This window comes from Hipposideros armiger, unplaced genomic scaffold (genome assembly GCF_001890085.2).
Source record: "Hipposideros armiger isolate ML-2016 unplaced genomic scaffold, ASM189008v1 scaffold_647, whole genome shotgun sequence".
In the NCBI taxonomy this organism is placed as follows: domain Eukaryota; kingdom Metazoa; phylum Chordata; class Mammalia; order Chiroptera; family Hipposideridae; genus Hipposideros; species Hipposideros armiger.
The window spans coordinates 155,885-176,603 of NW_017731997.1; the positions used below are offsets into that span (position 1 = coordinate 155,885).

The following is a 20,719-nucleotide window of genomic DNA, read 5'->3' on the forward strand; positions in this document are numbered from 1 at the left end:
TTTTCCCATCTGTAGAATAAATAGAAGACCTACCAGGGTTGCTGTGAGGATTAGAAATAATGGACATCAGTGGTACCGGGTGTGGCACATGGCAGGTCTAGGGCAGTGGGCTGGTCCTGTGAAGTCCCCTGTTTTCCTGTCCACAGTGAGCCCTTTGGTTTAGTTTAGGTAAACAAGTGCTCACTGGGCTGCCCTGGGCCAGAGGTGAGCCGGGCACCAGTCCCTGCCCTCCAGGAGCTCACACTCTGATGGGGGGAGACAAGCAGGTAAATGGAGAATCTGAACCCATGGAAAGAGCTACAAAAGAGGGTGCAGTTGGGGAGGAAGGGTACGGAGGGCTCTGGAGCTGTGACTGTCACCAGCAAAACCCAGGGCAGCCCAAGCAAAGCACTTCCAGATGCGGCATTCCCCCACTCAGCCCACAGTCTTCTCCCTCACGGGGATGCTCTCAGTATCCATCTTCATGCTCTTGCTTGCAGCACCAAACAGGTGCAAACAGAACATGGAGGCTGCTACACCTGCGGTGAGAGGGGCGGCAGGAAACAGAACCTCTTTGCAACCTGACACCAGTAAGAGACTAACATAAGGAGGGGCAGAGGGAGCCAAGAACCTGCCCAGGCTTGAAGCCCATGCCAGCCCTCAATGCGAGAAGGCAGCAGCAGGGCAGGCTCTGTGGATGCCCACACAGGGGAGGATGTACAGAGTTACCGGCAGGTAGATGAATGCCTTGTCCAGGAGTGAGTGCCTGGCCCCAGGGCTGCAAGGCTCCTCACCCTGGCTACCTATCACCTTGTCACTTCGGTCCTTTATCCTAAAGGTGTCAAAAGCTCCTTGCTGCTACATAGTAAACCCCAAACTCAAGGCCCCTCCCCAACCTAGCTCCAAACTCACTTTCCAACGTTCTCCCACTCTCCACCGTCGCTCACAACGGACCCTCTACCCGATACACCTTTCCCCATTCATTTCCCCTACTTTCAGTCTCTAGTGCCAGCTCCACCTCCCGGAAGCCCTCCCTCCTCCGAAATCGCTAGGGCCTAGTGACAACTACCTGTGCACTGTCCACCTCCCCTATCTTATGATTCTTTATATCTCTCCGGGTACCCGAGCACTCCATAAACAGCAGAGCAATGTTTTGATCCCTCTATGCCTTTGCTTACTCCGTTCCCTTCCCGGGAATGCCCAACCATCACATTTGTATTGAGTTCAAATCCCCCTCAAACCCACCGCCTCCTTGCAGTCTGGGCTCCCCCTACACCGCACACCACTCTGCGCCTCGCGACCCGCTATGCACGCACAAGGCCCTGCCCCGCGAGCCCGGGTCTCCGGCGCCCGCCCGGGGAAGCTCACCTGCTTCTGGATATCCCGCACGCGCTGTTCGTGCAAGCGCGGCGCGCTGCTAAGCTTGAACACCACCCAGGCGCGCACATAGTAGTAGATGTCGAAAATGAGGGACAGCGGCAGCAAAAAGAGGCACACGAACACCCAGCGCTGGTGGATAAGCACGAACTCCAGCCCTTTCACGCGGATCCAGAGCAGGAAGAGCAGCGCGCACACGGCCAGCGACACCGCGGGATCCATGGTGAGGCCGCCGGCGCGCTGCGAGGGGGAGGGGATGCTGGTTCGCGTCGTCTGTCACCGCCACCCGCTCCGCGCCCTCCTGCACTGCCTGCCCCGGTTGCCCGCTTCTAGGGAGCCGGGGGTCGCCTCGCCGCCTCGCGATTGGCTCGGGTCGCAAAGGTTCGGTGGGCCGAGACCCGGGTGGCGACCAATGGCGAGCCGCGTCGGAGATCGGACCAGGAACCCGCTGCTTTTATTGGCTGCGGTTGTCAGGCCGCTCCACCCTCTTCTTGCCAAAGCGCGGGGAGGGGTGGCCGGGAACCTGCGCGCTGGCGGGGTCCACCGCGCTCGGCATCGTCGGGGCTGCAGCGGCGCGGGCGGCCAGATTCGCGCTTCCGGTCCTGGGGGGCTGCGGGGGTCCACCCTTCAGCCTCAGCCGAGGGGCGCGGCTGCTCCCTCCTTCACTCTGCCTCCGCGAGAGGTGCGTGAAGCGGTCATGCATTGAGTTACCTCCCTAGGCGTGGGGCGGGGGTGCACTGCAGCTTGGCGGAGATTCCTTGCTTGGCTAGCACCCTTCCCCATTTCCCACTCTGCTGGACGGGGAGGACTGGAGGGGAGAGAATGAAGGCGGAAACTCTAGCTATTGTAAACCCTCTAGCACCTACTCTGTGCCAGGCAGAGTTGCAGGCCCTGAGGCAGTGTGGCGAGCAAAGCAGATGGCGCTGCCCTCATGGAGCAGTCACTCCAGAGGAACGGCGACTGTTACTGGCCAAAGCCTAAATCTTGTGTCATTTGCATTTCACGTTTTTTGAAATTTTAGGAAATGTAGGAGACTTTTTATTTTAGAAGCCAAACATAACCTACCAGCCCTATCACTGGGATTGTTTACCTAATTCACTTTCCTTTTTCATTTTTGCGCTAATGTGTACTCTTAGGAGGTTCCCTGGGACCCATTCTCCCTTGTTTGAATGCCTTTGCTCAAGCTGGCACTTCTGGAATGCCCTTTCCCATCCCCTTCATAGAGCTAACATCACACATCCTTGAAGCCAGCTCAGGGCCACTTCTAAAATTACATTTGCTGCACTTCTTTTCCCTTTCAGGTGCTCATAAAATAGAGTGCATATATGTCATGATTACTTCACATTATTTTATAATCATCCCTTTGTGTCTCCCACCTCACAGACTGAGCTTTAGGCCAATCAAAGTCTCCATCTGCTTTTGTATTCCCAGTTTGCAGCATAATGCTTGTGCATAGGAGACCCTCCAGTGTTTGCTGACCAATCAGTGAATGAAGAATGTAAGCAGAGGCTCAAACATTCAATAATGATTGAAGTCCAAATAATGAGAGGCTGTTTATGTTGGGCTTGGTATGTGGCTAGTCCAAATTGCGATGTACTTTAAGGGCAAAACACACATTGGATTTCAAAGACGGAGTGCAGAAAAGAGAATGCAAAATATCTAATAATTTTTATATGGGTTGCATGTTGAAATGACAACATTTCGACATATTGGGTTAAATAAAACAGTATTAAAATTGATTTCAATTGCATTATTTACTTTTTTAAGGTGGCTACTAAAAAAATTAAAAGTTACAGACTTGTCTTACATTATATCTCTAGCAGCCCTGCTTAAGAGGGGCATTTGAAGGGTAAAGAGGAGAGACACTGGAAAATGCCTTTCTCCTAGTTCTGTCTGAATTCAAACGATGGAATTGTTAGAGAGGGCTTTGCTTTGTAAGCTTAGCCATCTTCAGCATTGTTGGGGAATGAGGTAATTGGGAAAGTAAAATTCAACCTAAAAGTTAACGTTGTACCAAAGTGTTTAGTGCCTTGTAAGAGAAACAACAGAAATTACTGATACTCAGAATAGTTTTACAGTTGGGAAGAGGAGGAGGAAGCCTCAAGAAATAAATAAGACTGATCTTTAGGGGACAACGCTCCAAGAAGAAAAGTAAGAAAGTACTTAGGACAGTTGTTTACCCAGCGTGCATATTCTCATTCTCCCTTCCTGCCCCTTCTCCTGTATCTCAGATTCTTCTTTTCGCTCTCCACAAACTCCAACCCTTTGGATTGCTATTATCTGGGCAAGGAAAAGAGTTACTGTGAGTTGGGCCAATGAATTAATTTTATTTTTTTTAAGTTAACAAATAGCTAAAGTGCTTATCTTCATGTGCAGTGTATGAATGTTAGCACGTGTGAAGGTTCTTCTAACCAGCACAATGAGGATATAGAATAGTCCCAACTCCTCCAATAACTTCCTCCTGGACTCCTTTGTAGTCACAGCCTTTCCCCTCCACTAGCCCCTGGCAAACACTGCTCTGTTCTCAGTACTATAGTTTTGTCTTTTCCAGAAGGTCACATGAATGAAATCATGCAGTATGTAATCTTGGCCCCATTAATTTTTTTAAATAGTTTTTTTATTGTGGTGAAATACACATAGCAATTACCATCTGAACTATTTTTAGTGAGCAATTCAATTCAATGGTATTAAATAATTCACATTGTTGTATAGCCATCACCACCACCCATTCCCGTAACTCTTTTCATCTTGTAAAACTGAAACTATACTTTTAAACAATAACTCCCCATCACCCCACCCCCGAACCCAGCCCCTGACAAGTACCATTCTACTTTCTGACTCCCAAGATTTTGACTACTCTATCTCATATAAGTGGAATCATACAGCATTTGTCTTTTTTGTGATTGGCTTATTTCATTTAGCATAATGTCCTCAAGGTTCATTCACGTTATAGTATTGTATATTGCAGAATTTCCTTCCTTTTTAAGGCTGAATAATATTCCATTGTATGTACCACATTTTACTTATCCATTTGTCTATCAATGAACACGGGTTGCTTCCAATTTTTAGCTACTGTGACTAATGCTGTTATGAACATGGGTGTACAAATATCTGTTTTCAATTCTTTTGGGTATTTACCTAGAAGTGGAATTGCTGGGTCATATGATAATTCTATGTTTAATGTTTTTGAGAAACTGCCATACTGTTTTCACAGAAGCTGTCATTTGACATTCCCACCAACAGTACACAAGGGTTCCCATTTCTCCACATCTTTGCCAACACTTGTGGTTTTCTGGGGTGTTTTTTTTTTTTTTGATAGTAGCCATCCTACTGGGTATGAGATGGTATCTCATTGTACTTTTGATTTGCATTTCCCTAATTAGTGATGCTGAGCATCTTTTCATGTGATTTTTGGCCATTCATGTATCTTCTGTGGAGAAATGTCTATTGAAATCCTTTACCCATTTTTGAACCAGGTTGTTTGTTTTTGTTGTTGTTGTTGAGTTATAGGAGTTCTCTTTATATTGTGGATATTAATCCCATATTGGATATATGATTTGCAAATATTTTCTCCCATTCTGTGGGTTGTTGGGCCCATTAATTGTCCAAGTCAAGGCAGCTCCTTTTGACAGAGAGTCTACCCATGAATGCTAATAAATACCCATTGTTAGTACATTATTTACATGAAAACTCAGTTGTAATGCTTAGGAATAGGATGTTCTGGTTAACAAGTTCTCAGGTTAACTGGAAATTAAGCAAAATGTTGCAATTTTTCTAACATGTGAGTCCCCATTTCTTTCCTAATGACTAGAGCCTAATGAACACAAATATTTTTTTTATTATTATTAAGGAGCTAAATAAACACTAGAGTTCTCACAAAGAGCATTTTCTTATATTTGTACGGTACATCTACGGAGATTATTGGTCTTTACAACTACTTTGAGGGATGGCAATGCAGAGAAATGTTAATCCATGTTGGTTTTAATAAATGGGGACAGTGAGACACAGAGAGCTTAAGTGACTTGCCTGATCAGTGTCTTATTCTGGTGAACAGAGAAGTCAAGATCTGGCTCCCGTCTTTTGGGTCTTTCCATCAGTTGAATCTGCTCCCTTGATTTTGGGGTGAAACACTATTTCTAAGGGTTCAGTCCCATAGATGTAGAGTGGAAGTTTTAGAATAGGGCTTGTTGAAGTGTGTATGGCCTGCAGACCAGCCACATCAGAATGCTGGCTAAAGTGCAGAATCCTAGACTCCATAACATCCCACTGCATCTAAGTCTTCAGAGAGGAAGCCCAGGAGTGGGCTTTTTAAAAAGGTCTCCAAGCTAGGCTCATGTACACTAACATTTAGGATACTGAACTGAAGGCATATTGACTCCGAAACTTCTCTAAGAACGTTTTCTTTTTCTAAATAAAGCCCTAATAAGAGATTCTTTTCCCTTGCAAAGGGCAGTTTTCACCTAAAAGTTAAATCTATTTAGAAAACTATATAATATGGTAACTTCCAGATAATCAAGATTTTATTACCTTATTACTTTGAATTTTTTAAGAACAGTAAACAGTTTTTGAAGTCTCTGAGACAAGACTTTAACTCAATTCTAGGGGAGCTGGCTTTCTTATGCTAGTGGATGGAGTCATTCATTCATTCATTCACTCAATCTTAACTTGTGATGATTTGGCTGCATGTAAGACAAAGAGCTGCAACAACACGGGTGATTATTTTCTCATGTAGCAAGCAGTCTGAAGGTAGATTGACCCAGAGTTGGTTAATTCATTGGCTCAATGACATCCTGACAGACCCAGTGCTTCCTATCTTCTGCCTCCTCTGTGTTTCCCAGGGTAGCTTTCCTGATGATGGCTGGAGTGGCCACAGTTCTGGTGCTCAATCAGGTACAGCAACATACAGCAAAAGAAAGGGAATCAATTTTAGATGGAAATGAACTGTATCTGCAGCATATTCAATCAGTGATTATTGATATGCAGGAATTGTGCAAAGTCCTGGTGTTAGAGCAATGAACTAGACATAACCTTGGCCCTGACAGATCATTGTGGAAATCTAGACAAATCAATAGGTAATGATAACTCAATGTGTTAAGTACTGTGATAAGGAATTAGAGGGTACAATGGAAGCGCATGAAGGTACACACACACACACACACACACACACTCCAGGAAGTCGGTTTTTTTGGTGGAAACAAAAGCAGTTTTATTCAGAATGCCGGCATTCTGGGAGGATGGCGGACTCCTGTCCAAAGGCCACCTCCCCAGGAAGGCTTCTGAGGGGAATTGATGACTAACCAGAGACACATTGATGACTATGTCATGGGTCATGGTCCTGGGATGAGTAGGAGTTAGCGAGGTGAAGCATTTGGATTTAAAGGAAGAACATTCCAGGAGAAAAATGCCATGTGCTAAAGCCCAGAAGTATTTGGACAACTGAAAGGAACTTACAATGTACAGTGTAAACAATGGGGAATGACTAGCAAATTTTAGAAGAGAGAGTGCCTTGTTCATCCCTACATGTATAACGATGGCTCTGGTTGCAGAACGGAAAAAGAATCAGCGAGCAGAACTGAGGCCAGGTAGGAGGACATAATAAGAGCCCAGGTGAGAGGTGATGAGATTACCAAACTAAGGTAGTACCAGTAGAAGTGGAAAATAAATGAAAAGTTTGAGAGATATTGGAGAAGGTAAGGAGAAGCAGAAGAGGAGTCTGGGATGATTTCTGGGTATTTGGCTTGGATGACAAGGCAGATGGGGATGTTTACCAACAAGGAGAAGAACATAGGTTGGGGAGAGTAGGAGAAATGATGAGTGCCTTGGACTGCATGCTTGTATCCCCCCAAATTCATATGTTGAAACCCATGTTAACTTAAAAATCAAAAGGCCTTCCAAAGTGAGAGGCAACAAATGTTTATGTGAGATCAGTAAGAATAGCTATTCAGGATGCACAGATTCAGGCAGAAGCCCAAATAGTATTCCAGCTAGTAGACAAAGGCAAGGCGTACTTATGAGAAGGAAAAGGGGAACAGTTACATCAATAGGAGGAAGGCATTTCTATTGGTAGAGATAACATAATATGGTGACATTAATTCTAAACAAAGTTTTTAATTTTCAGTCTAGTAGTCATCAGCCCAGTAGTCATGATAACTGCTTTCTTGTTATCTTTGCAAGCAGTTCTTTTGCAAGGCACAAGGTTGCTTAGATCCAGTCCAAAGGTTATTTACCCTGTTTGAACATTCCAAAGGTTTGAGGCATAAGACATGCAAGGCAGTTCCTCTGGCATGGCAGCTTCGGCTCCATTTTAAAGTGGCTCCATTTATTATTATTGACACCTTACTCCCCAAAGTGATGGTATTAGGAGATGGGGCCTTTGGGAGGTAATTGGGGTTGGATGAGGATATGAGGGTAGAACCCCCATGGTGGGATTAGTGCCCTTATAAGAAGATAAAGGGACCAGAGCTCTTTCTTTCTGCCATGTGAGGATACAGTGAGAGGGCAGCCATCTGTGAACCAAGAGGAGGACCCTCACCAAGAACCCAACTATTTTGGCACCCTGATCTCAGACTTCCAACCTCCAGAACTGTGAGAAATAAATATCTGTTGTTTAAGCCACCCAGTCTGTGGTATTCCGTTATAGCAGCCCGAACTGACTGAGACATGTGTCAGAGGTCATTGGGTCTGGTGCAAAGAAATGATAATGGGACATCATCAGGGGTGAGGAGCAGGCAAGCCATGAGAGTCCATTTCCTGTATCTTTTCCCTTCGGGGCAGTGTTGTCTTCTTTCCAAGATGTGAATGAATCCGTCTGACACATTAGCCCTTACGAAAGCATGGCTGTTGCAGAAGGAGCAATATTTTTTAAAAAGAGATTAATAACAGCTGTAACTTATATTTTATGTAAAATTAGCTTTGTTGCTTTTGTCAATGTGGGCTGTATTCGTCTAAACAATTCCAACTATACAGGAAAGCACAGAGAAGAAAGTAAAAAAATCAACTCAAATCTTGTCATCCAGAGATAACTAAAGTTCACATATTCATGACCAAACTTCTAGATATATGTCTAGGCCCACATATATAATTTTACAAAACAAGAGCAACTCAACGTGAGTTTGACAGTTTTGCTTTTTAAACACTTAACCATACACTATTGACATTTTAATGGTTTCTTTGTGTTCCAATATGTATGTTTGTGTGTATGTATATAGCTGTTTGTGTGTGTGTGTGTGTGTGCGCACGCGCATGCATGTGTGTAGCTTAATGTAGTCAATCAGTCCTCTATCGAAGGGCATTTAAGTTGTTTCCAAAGTTGTATTATGATGAGCAAAGTTCCACTGAAAGTTTTGTTATCATACATGTTTTCGGACTTACAAAATTTTCTTAAATTACTTTTTATATTTTACAACCAATTACTACATTTCTCTCCCAAAACATTACCCACAGGATATAAGAAGAGCAATTTTCCTACGCCCTTACTGGCATTATGGCATCTCACGGTTGTTCAGATGGTAGGAATTTCATGAGATGGCGGCGCCATTTGGCCTGTCAGCATCTCTCCTAGCACACAGGTAAGTAGTTTGCTGAAGACCAGCCCACCTCAAAGGAAATGCAGCCACCACTCTCCTTTCTCAGCCTGCCATGATGTCCAGTTCTCAGTGCTTTCTAGAATAGGAAAGATTGAAGCAAATGACTCTGACTGACCAGTCTTGGCGATTGAGAGGCAGTCCGCAGAAATCAGGGCCATTGCCATTTCTATCCTTGACCCTGTGGCAGCCCAGAGTGTTTTCATACTTGACTATATCATTCCCAAGGGCAGTTCTTGCAGCTTCTTTGTGGTTACTGCCTTCTTCGTGCTCAGCTCAGCCACAAACTTGCTGACCAACATTCTTGATTGCAACACTCATTCATTTAAGAATCAACTAATAAAGCATTGAATATCTATCAAGGAGAGTGGTCATAAAGCTGCCTTGCATTAGCTTGTGCTCCCTGTTATTTATTTGTTTTAATATTTTTAATCTCCTTGTGCCCAGTGCCCGGCACGTGGCCAGTGTCCCAAAGTCAACTGGTTCCCAGCTTGATTCTGGAATCAGAAAAATTTCAGTTTCTTCTAACAAAGTCAGAACATCCCTTAAAAACAAACAAACAAACAAAAAAAACTATTGGCAAATAAGCATTACATACAAACAATAACATGTAAAAATCTTCATGTATTTAGTGGTCAGACTTCCAGCAGCTCACTAGTAGAAACACCAGTAAAGCCAGGTAGAGTAAAGGTTAGCAGGACCAATTTCATTCCGATAGTCCTGGTTTGAAACCTGCCTCTTCCATATATTAACCTTGGGCAAGTTACTTAACTGCTCTAGATAAGTTCCGGCACTTGGAAAGTTCTCAGTGTATTATCTGTCATTATCATTTCCCAACAGAAAGGGGCAAGTCTCTGTGATCATTTACTGAGCCTGTGCCCTTATTCTTTGGCAGTGATAAACAGACCCGAAGTCACAGAGTATTAATTAAATTGAAGTGCAAAATGAAACCACTGATTTAATAAGCTTGGTGGCTTGACATTCTGTGGGGCGATGGGTGGGGGAGTAAGTTGACACGGAGAAGGGACAGCTGATGGGGTGAGAGTGAATTGCAGAGGCAGCAGTATTGCTCCGCATAAACAGAAAAGCACCTTGGGTTGTTTAATGAGGCACAAAGAGTCCTATATAAATAGCCTCCCAGAGGGCATGGTGTGGGTGTGACAGCCCTTTATAGTAATAGATGTACATAATGATCACTTGAAACATCAATAAAAGGTCAAATATGTTCTGAGTAAGCTGTTCATTCAGGAGGCAAAGATGTGTAATACCTTTTTAAAAGACACCTGAGCTTAACTTTGGATGGGATCTCTTAGAGAAACCACTTGGTCTGAACGCTTACATGCCCGGGAGCAGCGTGCTCTGGATTTAAGAGGTACACGGATCAAAGAGATTTTTTAAACACTGAGGACCATTCCAGGGTTGTCAACTTGATATTTGCCATGTAAAGAAACCAAGAAACAAACTAACAAAAGAACTACCATCTAGTATCATTATCTTTCCACAAAAGAAAGGACATTTTAATGTCAGAAAAAGTCAGAAGATCACAGCCTCAGAATAAAAGACAGCCTTTCAAAGTGAACACAATTAGCACTGCGAAACACTTGATGCATATTGTAGCTTTTCTGACTTTATTGTAATTTCTGGAAGCATTGTTTTGGACCAAGCAAATGGGCTTGGAATTTAGAAAGTACTGTTCTCTAAAGCAGTGTTTCTCAAAGTGTGGAATCCAGGCCAGTAGCGTCACCATCACCGAAGAACTGGTTAGAGACGCAAATTCTCAGGCTCCACCTCTGGGCCTAATGAAGTAAAATTGCTGGAAGTGGGCCCAGCAATGTGTGTTTTAACAAGCTCTCATGTGATTTTTGACAGACTCACGTCTGAGAGCCCCTGTTGTATAGCATCCATTCTAGATGGATTGCACCCACCTTCTCTGGAAAACGTCCAGTGACAGGATCCCGCCACCTCGCAAAGACGTCTGTTCCCATGTGAGTCACCTGAGGTGGTTAGAAACTCCTAAACTAGCCTCCTGGTCTCAGTTCTGCCCTCTTGAGCCACGTAGAATGAGCCCTGTCCATCTACGCCAGCGGTTCTCAACCTGTGGGTTGTGACCCCTTTGGGGGTCGAACGACCCTTTCACAGGGGTCGCCTAAGACCATGGGAAAACAAAAAGATATTTACATTACGATTCATAACAGTAGCAANAGACCATGGGAAAACAAAAAGATATTTACATTACGATTCATAACAGTAGCAAAATTACAGTTATAGAGTAGCAACGAAAATAATTTTATGGTTGGAGGTCACCACAACTTGAGGAACTGTATTAAGGGGTCGCGGCATTAGGAAGGTTGAGAACCGCTGATCTATGCCCACTTGACAACACTATATTTGAAGGTGACTTTTGCAGCAATCCCTTCTCAGGTAAGTACAGCCACTGCTCTCACGGGCCCTCTTGTGGTTTGATCTCTAGTGCTCTTGTCAGCTTGATCACCCTCACCTGGATACCCTTTTATTATGATTATTAACAACTACCATGTATGGAAAACTTGTTACATGTGCCATGCACTGCCTGGGGATGTTCCAATTTATCCACTTTTAATCTTCTCAACAACCCTGGGATGTTGATATGCTATCTCCATTTTATAGAAAGAAAATGAGCTCAGGGAAGTCAAGTTAACATGCTCAGTATCACTCAGTTTGTAAGTAGCTGAGCCAGGATTCCAGGCTCAGGTCTGTTGCACTTCAGGTCTCATGTTATTTCTACTATACCAGGCTGCCCTTACATTTCCACCCAAATCTTGTTAATTTAGAGGAGGCTGAGCCAGGAAGAGATGCCCATGAGGGCTGAGATGTAGCATGTGGATAAGAGCGTGGACTCTGGAGTCAAATAAACCTAGGTTGAGTCCCGTATTCTGCAGTTACTAATTATATGACCTTGGGTATATTTCCTATTCTCTCTAAACCTCAATTTACTCATCTGTACAATAGGGATAATAATAGCATCCATCTCATAAGGCTCTATGAGTAGTAATGAATTAGTGCTAATAAAGCACTTAGCAAAGTGCTTGGTACATAGTGAATACTCAGTAAATATCTCTTATTACTGAGTAGATATACTCAGCAATTATATAATTATAATATAGATGGGTTGTATCCAGACACATGTGCATTATAACAATGTAAATCATTGTCTCCTTTCCAGCTCCGCTGAAAATCTACCTATTTCTGGCCCTGGATTATTTCAGCGACCTCCGAACTGATTCCCTGTCTCCAGCTTCTGACTTTTGCAAGCCAACCTATATATGCTGAAAAGTAAATCTTCCTAAAAAGCCCAGCTCTGATTATGATGTCATCTCCCTGATGAAACACCATCTTCAAATTAAGTCCAAGTTTCTCTTCCAGGCTTCCAAGCATCTGTATGTGATATGTCCCTAAATTCCCCCTTCCCCTTTATCCCACTATTGGATTCTGTCCTACAGGGATTCTGGTTCCAGCTGAACTGAGTTATGGGCATTTTTTTTTTTTTTTAGCTGAGTCATCCTGCTTCCTGTTGGCAGCTCAGCGCGGGCCAGGACTCGAACTGCTGTTGCTCAAACCTCGCACTCCTGAGCGAGCTCTTAACCAACTGAGCCACTCTGCTGGCCCTTGGGCTTTTCTTTATACATGAAGTTCCTGCTGCATTTTCTGTCCAAAATGGCCACCTGTCTCCATCTAACCCTCTGCCTGCCCTATAGCTCTCTGTCAAAAAATCTTGTAATGACCCAGTGCTACTTCTCTCATGAAACATTTCTGACAACTCCCAAACAGATGCGGGCAACTTCTTCCTTTGAACTAATTTGGGCTTTTTCCCTGAATAATTATGTTTTTGAATTCATTTGGCCTTTATTTCTTGAATTATATAATAATAGTGTTAGGCAAAGAATTTGATTTTGCCACCTGGTAGACCTGGGTTCAAATTCTGAGTCTTCCTCTAATTAGTGTATCATGTTCCTGAGATTAAATTTCCTTATTTGTAAATTGGGGATAATGAAGCCCCCCTGATATGGTGTCTTTAAAGATTAATGGAGACTGGGAAATGGAAGGCCCCTACTCAGAGCCTGATTCCAGCCTCCGTTCCCTTTTCCCCTGTGTGAGTAACATGATTTATATGCCCTATTGGTTGAGAGCAACGACTTCATCTTCATCATGTTGGTGTCATTCACTGTGCTTAGACTAATACTTCATATACAGGAGCTCAATACAGACGTGTTGAAATGAACTTTCTGCCTCTTACCAGCTAAGTGGTCTCAGTTCCTTTACCTCTCTGAGCATCTTGTCTTTAAGTTAATGATATTAGAAAATGATCTGAATGTTCATTCCAGCTAAGTCATTCCTTCATTTATTCAGCAAATATCTATTGAGCGTTGACCATGTGTTTGGCAGTTGGCTAGGCGGTGCAGATGCCACGGTGAATAAATCAGATGTTCTGTAATTGGAAGGAACTCTGTTCCATAGAAACAAAAACTCACCCGGCACTGGCCCCAGAGCATGGACTGGCAGTGCTGTGCTGCAGAAGCTGACATTAGAGAGGAATGTGTGCAGGCAGCTTGGGAGTGCGGGAGCTCCCAGCCATCCAGTCTTTTCTCATCATAGGTGGGAGCACCAATTGTTTCCCTTGGCTTGGTGCTTCATCGGAGACGGCGCGTTGGTTGAGTATGAAGTTTTTAAAATAGCTTTCTTGACAGGATTTACATATCATAACATTTGCCTATTTAAAGTATACGATTTGATGGTTTTTTAATATATTTACAGAGTTGTGCAACCATCGCCCTATCTAGTAGAACATTTCCATCCCCCACAGAAACTGGCCTGTTTATCTTTCCAAAACAGGCTTTTGCCAGAGTCAAGCCCTCCCTTTCTTCACCAGCATGGTAGAGATTGTAGGGTTGAGATAGCAGAGTGTGGAAATATATATTTATTAGATCATTGATAATCACTTGATACATTGGCTTAAAACACATTATACACCCCAGCGATCCCAGCTCAGCTGCATGCTCACGCCCCCACTAAATGAACCTTATGTAAACACAGCTCAATCCTATCAGCCCTTGCTCAACCAGCTCCAGGGCTCCTTGCTGTCTGCATGGAGGCAGATTCCTTACGTTGGCTGTTAAAAGATGACCTAAGATGGGGCCAGGTCACCCTTCCTGTTTATCTCCCTCTCCTCTCATCATTCCCCTACCTTTGCCCTCAGTCCCCCTCTCTCCTCCCTCATCCAGACAATTAACCTTCTCTGTCCTGTTTTCAAAGGTGCTCCTGTAACAACAAAGCCTTCTCTTGATTCTGCATCCTTCTCCACCCCAACTCTTGCCTCTTTATAGACATACTTCTGCCCACATTTCCTCACTCTGTTCCCACTGGCTCCCATGACCCTCTCTGAACCCCCTGCATCCAGACCACTGATGACTTTAGAATTGCCACACACAGAGGCCCCGTTCAGACTCCCTTCCTGCCCTCTTGGTCCTCTTTCTCCTTCTTGAAGTCCTGTCCTCCCTGGCCTGTAACCCAGCACACCCTTCCACCCGTTTCAGCCCTGTGTCTGTCTCTGCCTTGTATGGCTCATACAAGGCCCTCTTTGCCCCACTGCTCTCCTAAGATTTGACCCCTCCTCCCCCCACCAGTGTGTCCTCACTCATCACCTACATGCAGAGGTTCCCTCCCACACCTTTCCAGGTGGCTGAAGTCTGGCAAGGCGGAAATACAGGTTTCAAACAAGACGCCTTGGTGCTGACCTTTTCGGTTCTGTGCAGGGTCTCTGGACTTGGCCACACTGTTCTGGGAGAAGAGGGTCTTAGGCAAAGCTGCCTCTCCCCTTGATAAGTAGAGGATCTGAGGGGAGCATGGGCCAAGTGACATAGGAATCCAGCAGCCCTGGGAAAAGGAGGGCCTGAGACACCAACCCTCCCCAACCCCTAGTCCCTGAGATCTGAAGGTAGGAACACTCAGCAGGTAGAGCCCCATGGTCTTGTCCTTGTCCTTGGAGCTGGTGGAGAGGACATCAGAAGCCTCAAAAGACAACATACCACAGGGGGTCTCATAGATGAGCATCCACCCACAACATAGGTGAGAGCTGGTTCCAGGGCAGTACTTAGCTGTGCTGTTCTGCTTTGGGAGATGAAAGAGAGGGTTGGCCTTAATGGGTTGCAGCAGGAGGGGTGCTGAACAGCGACACCTTCTGACAGTGGTGGGTCAGTGCAACAGTGAAACTAGGACTTCAATTCTCAGAGCTCTGGGGTCCTTGGCCAGCTGAGAAGGGGGCAGGTCTCTTAAGAGAGATGTTGGACTTTCTGTTAAGAAGGGCAGGTGGGGGCTTGAGCAGTTTATTTGAAGAATAAGTGTGACCATATCTGTACACTGATCAGGTGAAGTGAGACACATATACAAATGTCCTCCATTTCTTGTCCTATACAGGCAATGCTACTGGACAGCCCCACTTGCAGTCCTACAGGAACCTCAAAGTCTGCATATCCTGGATTATGGCACAATCAGTACGGTCCCTCAGGCCAGAAGCATTGGAGTTATTCTTTGAAAAATAAGCCACTATGCAAATATCTTTTCATTATATAAGTAATAGTTACTGTGGGAAAATTATGATATGATCCCATTTTATAGATGTGGGAACTGAGGCCAGAAGAGTCATCATGATTTCAAGGTTACACGACCAATACAGCGCAGTTCAAGATTCATGACCTTCCTACAGCATCACCTGGTCTAGAGAGAGAACAATGTTTGACATTTCCCACGTTTTTAGCAAGCCCCTTCAGATTCCAGTTCCTTTGAAGTGCGTTTTGTCTGTTTATCCTGTGAATTCATTGAGGCCCAGTTTCAATATTGCTCCCAGGAAGCCCACCCTGATGTCCTCACCCACACTAAAACAGATTGTACAAAATAGCCTTACAACCCTGACAATATGAAGTATTGAACTTACAATATGAAGTATTTACATACTTCACCTTGGTTCATCCTTACCATGATCTGTGTGTTTCATGGAACCCTCCACACCCCCTTTTTTCTTTTTCAGATGAGGAAAGTGAAGCTGATAGAAGATGAGCAACTTGCCTGGGCTCCCATGGCAGAACGAGGGTTCAAATCCGATCTGACTATAAGCCAGGTGCATTTCCGGTGCATTGTTACGCTCATCTACCGTGGGCCTGGCTAGAGGGGGACTTGAGCCATGCTTAAGCGCAACTCTGTGCTGAGAACTTGCCAAGTTTTGGATTCAAGACGCTGGGGGTGGAGACTGAGTCTGCATTTCTAACAAGCTCCCAAGTGATCCCAGTGCTTCTGGTCTGAGCACCACAGTTTGAGAAGCAGGAGTTTAGAGCGCCCCTTGCATTCTGTGGCAGAAGAAACGGAGTCTTAGAGAGGTAAAGAGCCTTACTTCAAGCCACATAGCAAGTTAGTGGAAGAGGCAGAATAAGGATTCAGGAACCTTGATTTCCAGCCCAGAGTCTTTCCTGCGTTGTGTGCCAGTTGTTAAGCTACTGTCTCTCAGCTGCAACCCTGCCTTTCTACACTTGTTTTGGAGCTGGAGCTGGAATTCTGCAAATCACATTTTTTTGCTTTGCCCACTGGCCTCATGTTAGGATCTGTGCATGTGCTCAAGAGGCGGGGGTGGAATGGGGTGGGGTTGGGGGGAGAGATAGATCATGTATTCATTCAGCCATCAGCTGGCGGGTACGGAGTGGGGTGGGAGTGGTGGACTTGCTCCTTTCTGTTTGCTTCCTGAGGACCTGTGTCCTCTTCCTGAGAGCATCACCCAGCAATACTCCTGTCTCAGTAGAATTTTCTTCCTGTAGCGACACTGGATCCAGTTTGCAGTTTTCCCAGTATTGGCCTCACAGGCGCTGGCACCCCTTACCCAGGAGTTGGGTCCCAGGCCCAAGGGCCCTCCTCCAAGTGTTTACTTTTAATGATTCCATCCTCTTCCCTTTGCCCCCCCATCCCCCCCGCCCCCGGGAGTAGGGCAGCTTCCTGCAGATGCTCCCTCCATGATATCTGTTTTCTTCTTGATGTTTCAGTTACTGAGTCAACAACTTGAACCCAGCTTGCATTTCTGTATACTAAATTCTCTCTGTGAAAATAACTGGACCTTGACTAATATACTCTATGACATGTTAATTTAAAAATTAGCAGAACATCCCCACTAGACTCTAAATTCCTGGAGGGCAGCCACTAGGTCATTGTGATGAGTCCAGCGTCTGTCTGTTGGAGTGAGTGCCAGGTGCATAGCAGCACACACACACACACACACACACACACACACACACACACACACGAATGGATGAAGCTATTACATACTTTCCTCTTCATGCTAGACCCACAGAAGGGCCTAATTATAAAATATATGCTGGTTGAATTGAAAATAAATGTTTGGCTTCTTAGAAGCGGTGAGCAATATAAAACAGTCCAGGTTTTAGAATTAACAGGATCTGGGCTTCTAATCCTAGCCCTTCCACTCATTAGGCAAATTGCTTCCACTTCTTGTCCATCTCCTCCTCTGGAAGATGGAGATAATAATAGTGTCTTTGGACTGTTGTTAGAATTGGAGTGATGTAGGTAAGGGCTGACGCCTGGTTGGAGCACACTTGGAGAGCAGCCAGGGCACAATGTTCAAAGGGGATTAAGTCACTGTTCTAATCAGGTTCCAGCGGAGAAGAACAAGAAGCACATGGCGAGCTGGGAAGGTGAAATTGTCCATGAAGATGAGATAAATGGGGGGTGATTTTCTGATGAAATAAAGATAGGGAGGGAGTTGAGGCCTAAAGGCTTCTCAGAGAAGGTTTTGAGTTTATGAGGAGCTTGGTGACTACAGAGGGGCCATCAGCTCACAAACACGAGGACCCCCCACGTGCCAGACCCAGTGCTGGGCACTAATGGCGCAGGGTTGTTGTCTTGGAAGCACACAGGACATGAGATTAATTCATTCAACTCACATTACGGAGGGACTACTGGCTGCCAGGTTCTGGGCCAGAGGCTGAGGCTCCAAAGTGTATTCAAGTCAGCTCTGACCTCAGGAATTTAAAACTTAATCGGGGGCCAGCCGAGTGGTGTGTTGGTTAAGAGTTGGCTTGGGACACCAGCTCTTGAGCAGCAGTTCGGATCCCACATGAGGGCCAGTGACACTGCGCCCTCTACAGCTAAGATGGTGAACAACAGCTCGATCTGGAGCTGGGCTGCTGTGAGTTGCCGGCGACGGCATAGGCTGCAGTGGGGCTGGCTGGCAGCAGGCATTTGCTTCTTTTGTGAGCTCCTGTGAGCCACCGTGAGCAGCCGTCCAATGTCCAGTGAGCGACTGCCTCACCTGGGAAGAGTGCAATGATAATACCAACATGGGCCAGTAAAGCGATGTCCTCCACAACTAGACTGAAGAACAAAAGGACAGCAACTTGTCTGTTCCCCTTCCTCAATTCCCCAATAAAATCTTAAAAAAAAAAAATTAATCAGGGCCGAGTGAGACCAAAAGAATAACAGGCATGTAAAGCTTGGAGGACACCCTACTATTTTAATGGCCTTGCTGCCTCCGTCTCCCCCTCTGCAGCCCATCCCGCTAACTCACTGCCACTGCTTTCACGTCTCTCAGGCTCCACTCTGCCCTGAGAAAGAGCTTAGTGGCTGAGGACTCTGGCTCAGGAGACAGGTCTGCGTTGGAATCCTGGTTCCTTCTCTTGTTAGCTGTGTGGCCTGGAGCAAGTCTAAAGTGGATTTCATCTGTAAAATGGGTAATACTCATATATAACCTCACGGGGATGTGGTGACAGTTAAAGAAGATAATGTGTGGAAAATGCCCAGCACAGTGCCTAGCACATATTAAATGCTCCATACATGCATTTAATAGGTTATTATTACCTTTTATTAAAGTCCTATTGTTTTGAAAGACAAGTGGAAGTTGGACAAAGCAGTGAGGCAGAGAGCCCTCCTGCGTGGAGGCAGGAAGCAGGTGCTGTGTGCGGGCCACAAGGAGGGATCCTGGAGGGAAACCTGGAGGTGCAGAGGGGGGCAGGGGAGGCAGGGGCTGGGCCATCTCCCTGAGTAGGAAGTCCAAACACTATGCCATTGGAAACAGCTGCGGGAAGGCATTAAGCACCAGAGTGGCAGGATAGGCCTGAGTTTTAAGGATGTCATGTTAGTGCCTGAGCGGAGGATGGGTGGAGGCAGGGGATATTATTACTGATAACTGTCAAGGGCCTGGGGAGAGCTGAGTAGCTAATTAAGACACAAGTCAAATGAAAGTAATAGTCAAACCTTTAATCACTTGCTGTGATAGTATCAGCAAGGAGCTAAACACTGTACTTTTGTACCTTTAGTGTCTACATCACACTCTTGTCTTCCTGAGGGTTTATGACACAGTAAAAATTGCAGGGGTTTTGATTTTAGACAGAGGTGGATTGGAATCTCAGGGCTGCTCTTACTGACTGTGCGATCTTGGGCAAATCCCCTCACTGTCCTGTGCCTCAGTTTCCTCATCTGTAAATGAGGGGTGGGGTTAAAGATACCAGCCTGGGAGAGTTGTGCAATTTGGTGAGATGGTGTGCTCAATAAATGATGAAGGTTGCTAACTGCTTCAGGTACCTCTGCAGGAGCTGGGGAACGGAAAGGGAGTAAGTAGAAGAAAGATTTTATCTGATTGACAAAGTTGAGGCTGGTTTTGCTTTCTCTGGGGCAGATAGCAGACTCTTACCTGTAGGCACATCTGGCAGGTTTGCGGTGCCCTGTTGTATTCTGTTTGTCTGGCCGATGCTCCTTTTTTTCAGCCCCTGGTCTTCCCACATGTCAGAGCCATAGACTCCCAGCTGGACCCTATCACCTCTGGGTGGCCCGCTTGTAGGAGTCACCAGGGCTCCAGCAGGCTCTGTCTGTGGCCCAGTGGCTGCTGGGGACCACCTGGAGTTCTCAGAGCTGTCCTGCTCTCCAGCCCCTGCTGCAGCCTCCTCAGCTCTTTAGTTGGGCATCAGGCCCCAAGCTGCTGTGCTTGAGGAACAAACTCTAGGGGGCTGAGAGGACCCCAGAAGTCCTCCTCTTTGGAATTCAGGTGAAGGTAGTAACTAGCACAGCACATCAGCAACCATCTCCAAAGAAAGCTCTTCATAAGCACTCCTTTAGCATCCACCTTTTCAGACCTTCTGTATTATTAGTTTTCTATGGCTGTGTAACAAATTACCACCAACGTAATAGCTTAAAGCCAGACCAATGTATTGTCTCACTGTCCTGCAGGGCAGAAGTCTAACATGGCTGTGCAGACAGAGCTGACTTCATCTTAGAGCTGATCCGTCATCTTCTGAGTGAACCTGGACACTTGACCCTCTCCCCTTCCCCCTGGGTGGACTCTGGAATGTGTACAGAGGCTCTGGGCTAATCACGGAATTCCTATTAATCCTTTCTCTGGGTGTGAGGTGCCCTTAGAGTTATCTATCTCTTAACTCACTGTGGTGCCAGAGCGCTCCCCCGTGCCCCCCACCCGATCTCTTTGTTCCCTTTGATCACCATGCATTCTTTCCTTAGCATGTAGACCCATTTCAGTGGGGATATAAGCAGATGGCCTGGGGGTAAAAGATGCAGAGACCTGACTGTCTTGCTGCTGCCCAAGACTGTGTTTCTGTATGTAAGTTCCCATTACACTCATTAACCGACAAGCTGGACTTGTCTGCCTCATTCTTTGGTCTCTCCTTCATTTTGCATGTATAGCCTTTAAACAAAACAATGGCTCCAGTGGGTGCCAGAGTCAAGGTGTCATTGGGCTG

General features: G+C 45.6%; 1 protein-coding gene and 1 long non-coding RNA gene across 3 annotated transcripts in view; one reads left to right on the forward strand and one right to left on the reverse strand.

Moving 5' to 3' along the window:
• DHCR24 (24-dehydrocholesterol reductase) overlaps positions 1–1,716 on the reverse strand; it is a 29,923-nt gene extending 28,207 nt beyond the window's left edge. The window contains exon 1 of the mRNA XM_019625984.1: positions 1,348–1,716. Within this exon, the coding sequence (XP_019481529.1) occupies positions 1,348–1,578 (231 nt within the window). The 5' untranslated portion in view covers positions 1,579–1,716. The remainder of the gene's footprint in view (positions 1–1,347) is intronic.
• Positions 1,717–1,825: 109 nt separating this feature from the next.
• LOC109372612 (uncharacterized) lies at positions 1,826–12,444 on the forward strand. 2 transcript variants are annotated; one of them, XR_002122074.1, is made up of 4 exons: positions 1,826–2,038; positions 8,800–8,924; positions 10,809–10,924; positions 12,142–12,444. It is a non-coding gene; the product is annotated as an uncharacterized LOC109372612 (long non-coding RNA). The 2 variants fall into 2 exon arrangements; XR_002122073.1 differs by lacking the exon at positions 10,809–10,924.
• The last annotated feature ends 8,275 nt before the right edge of the window (positions 12,445–20,719 follow it).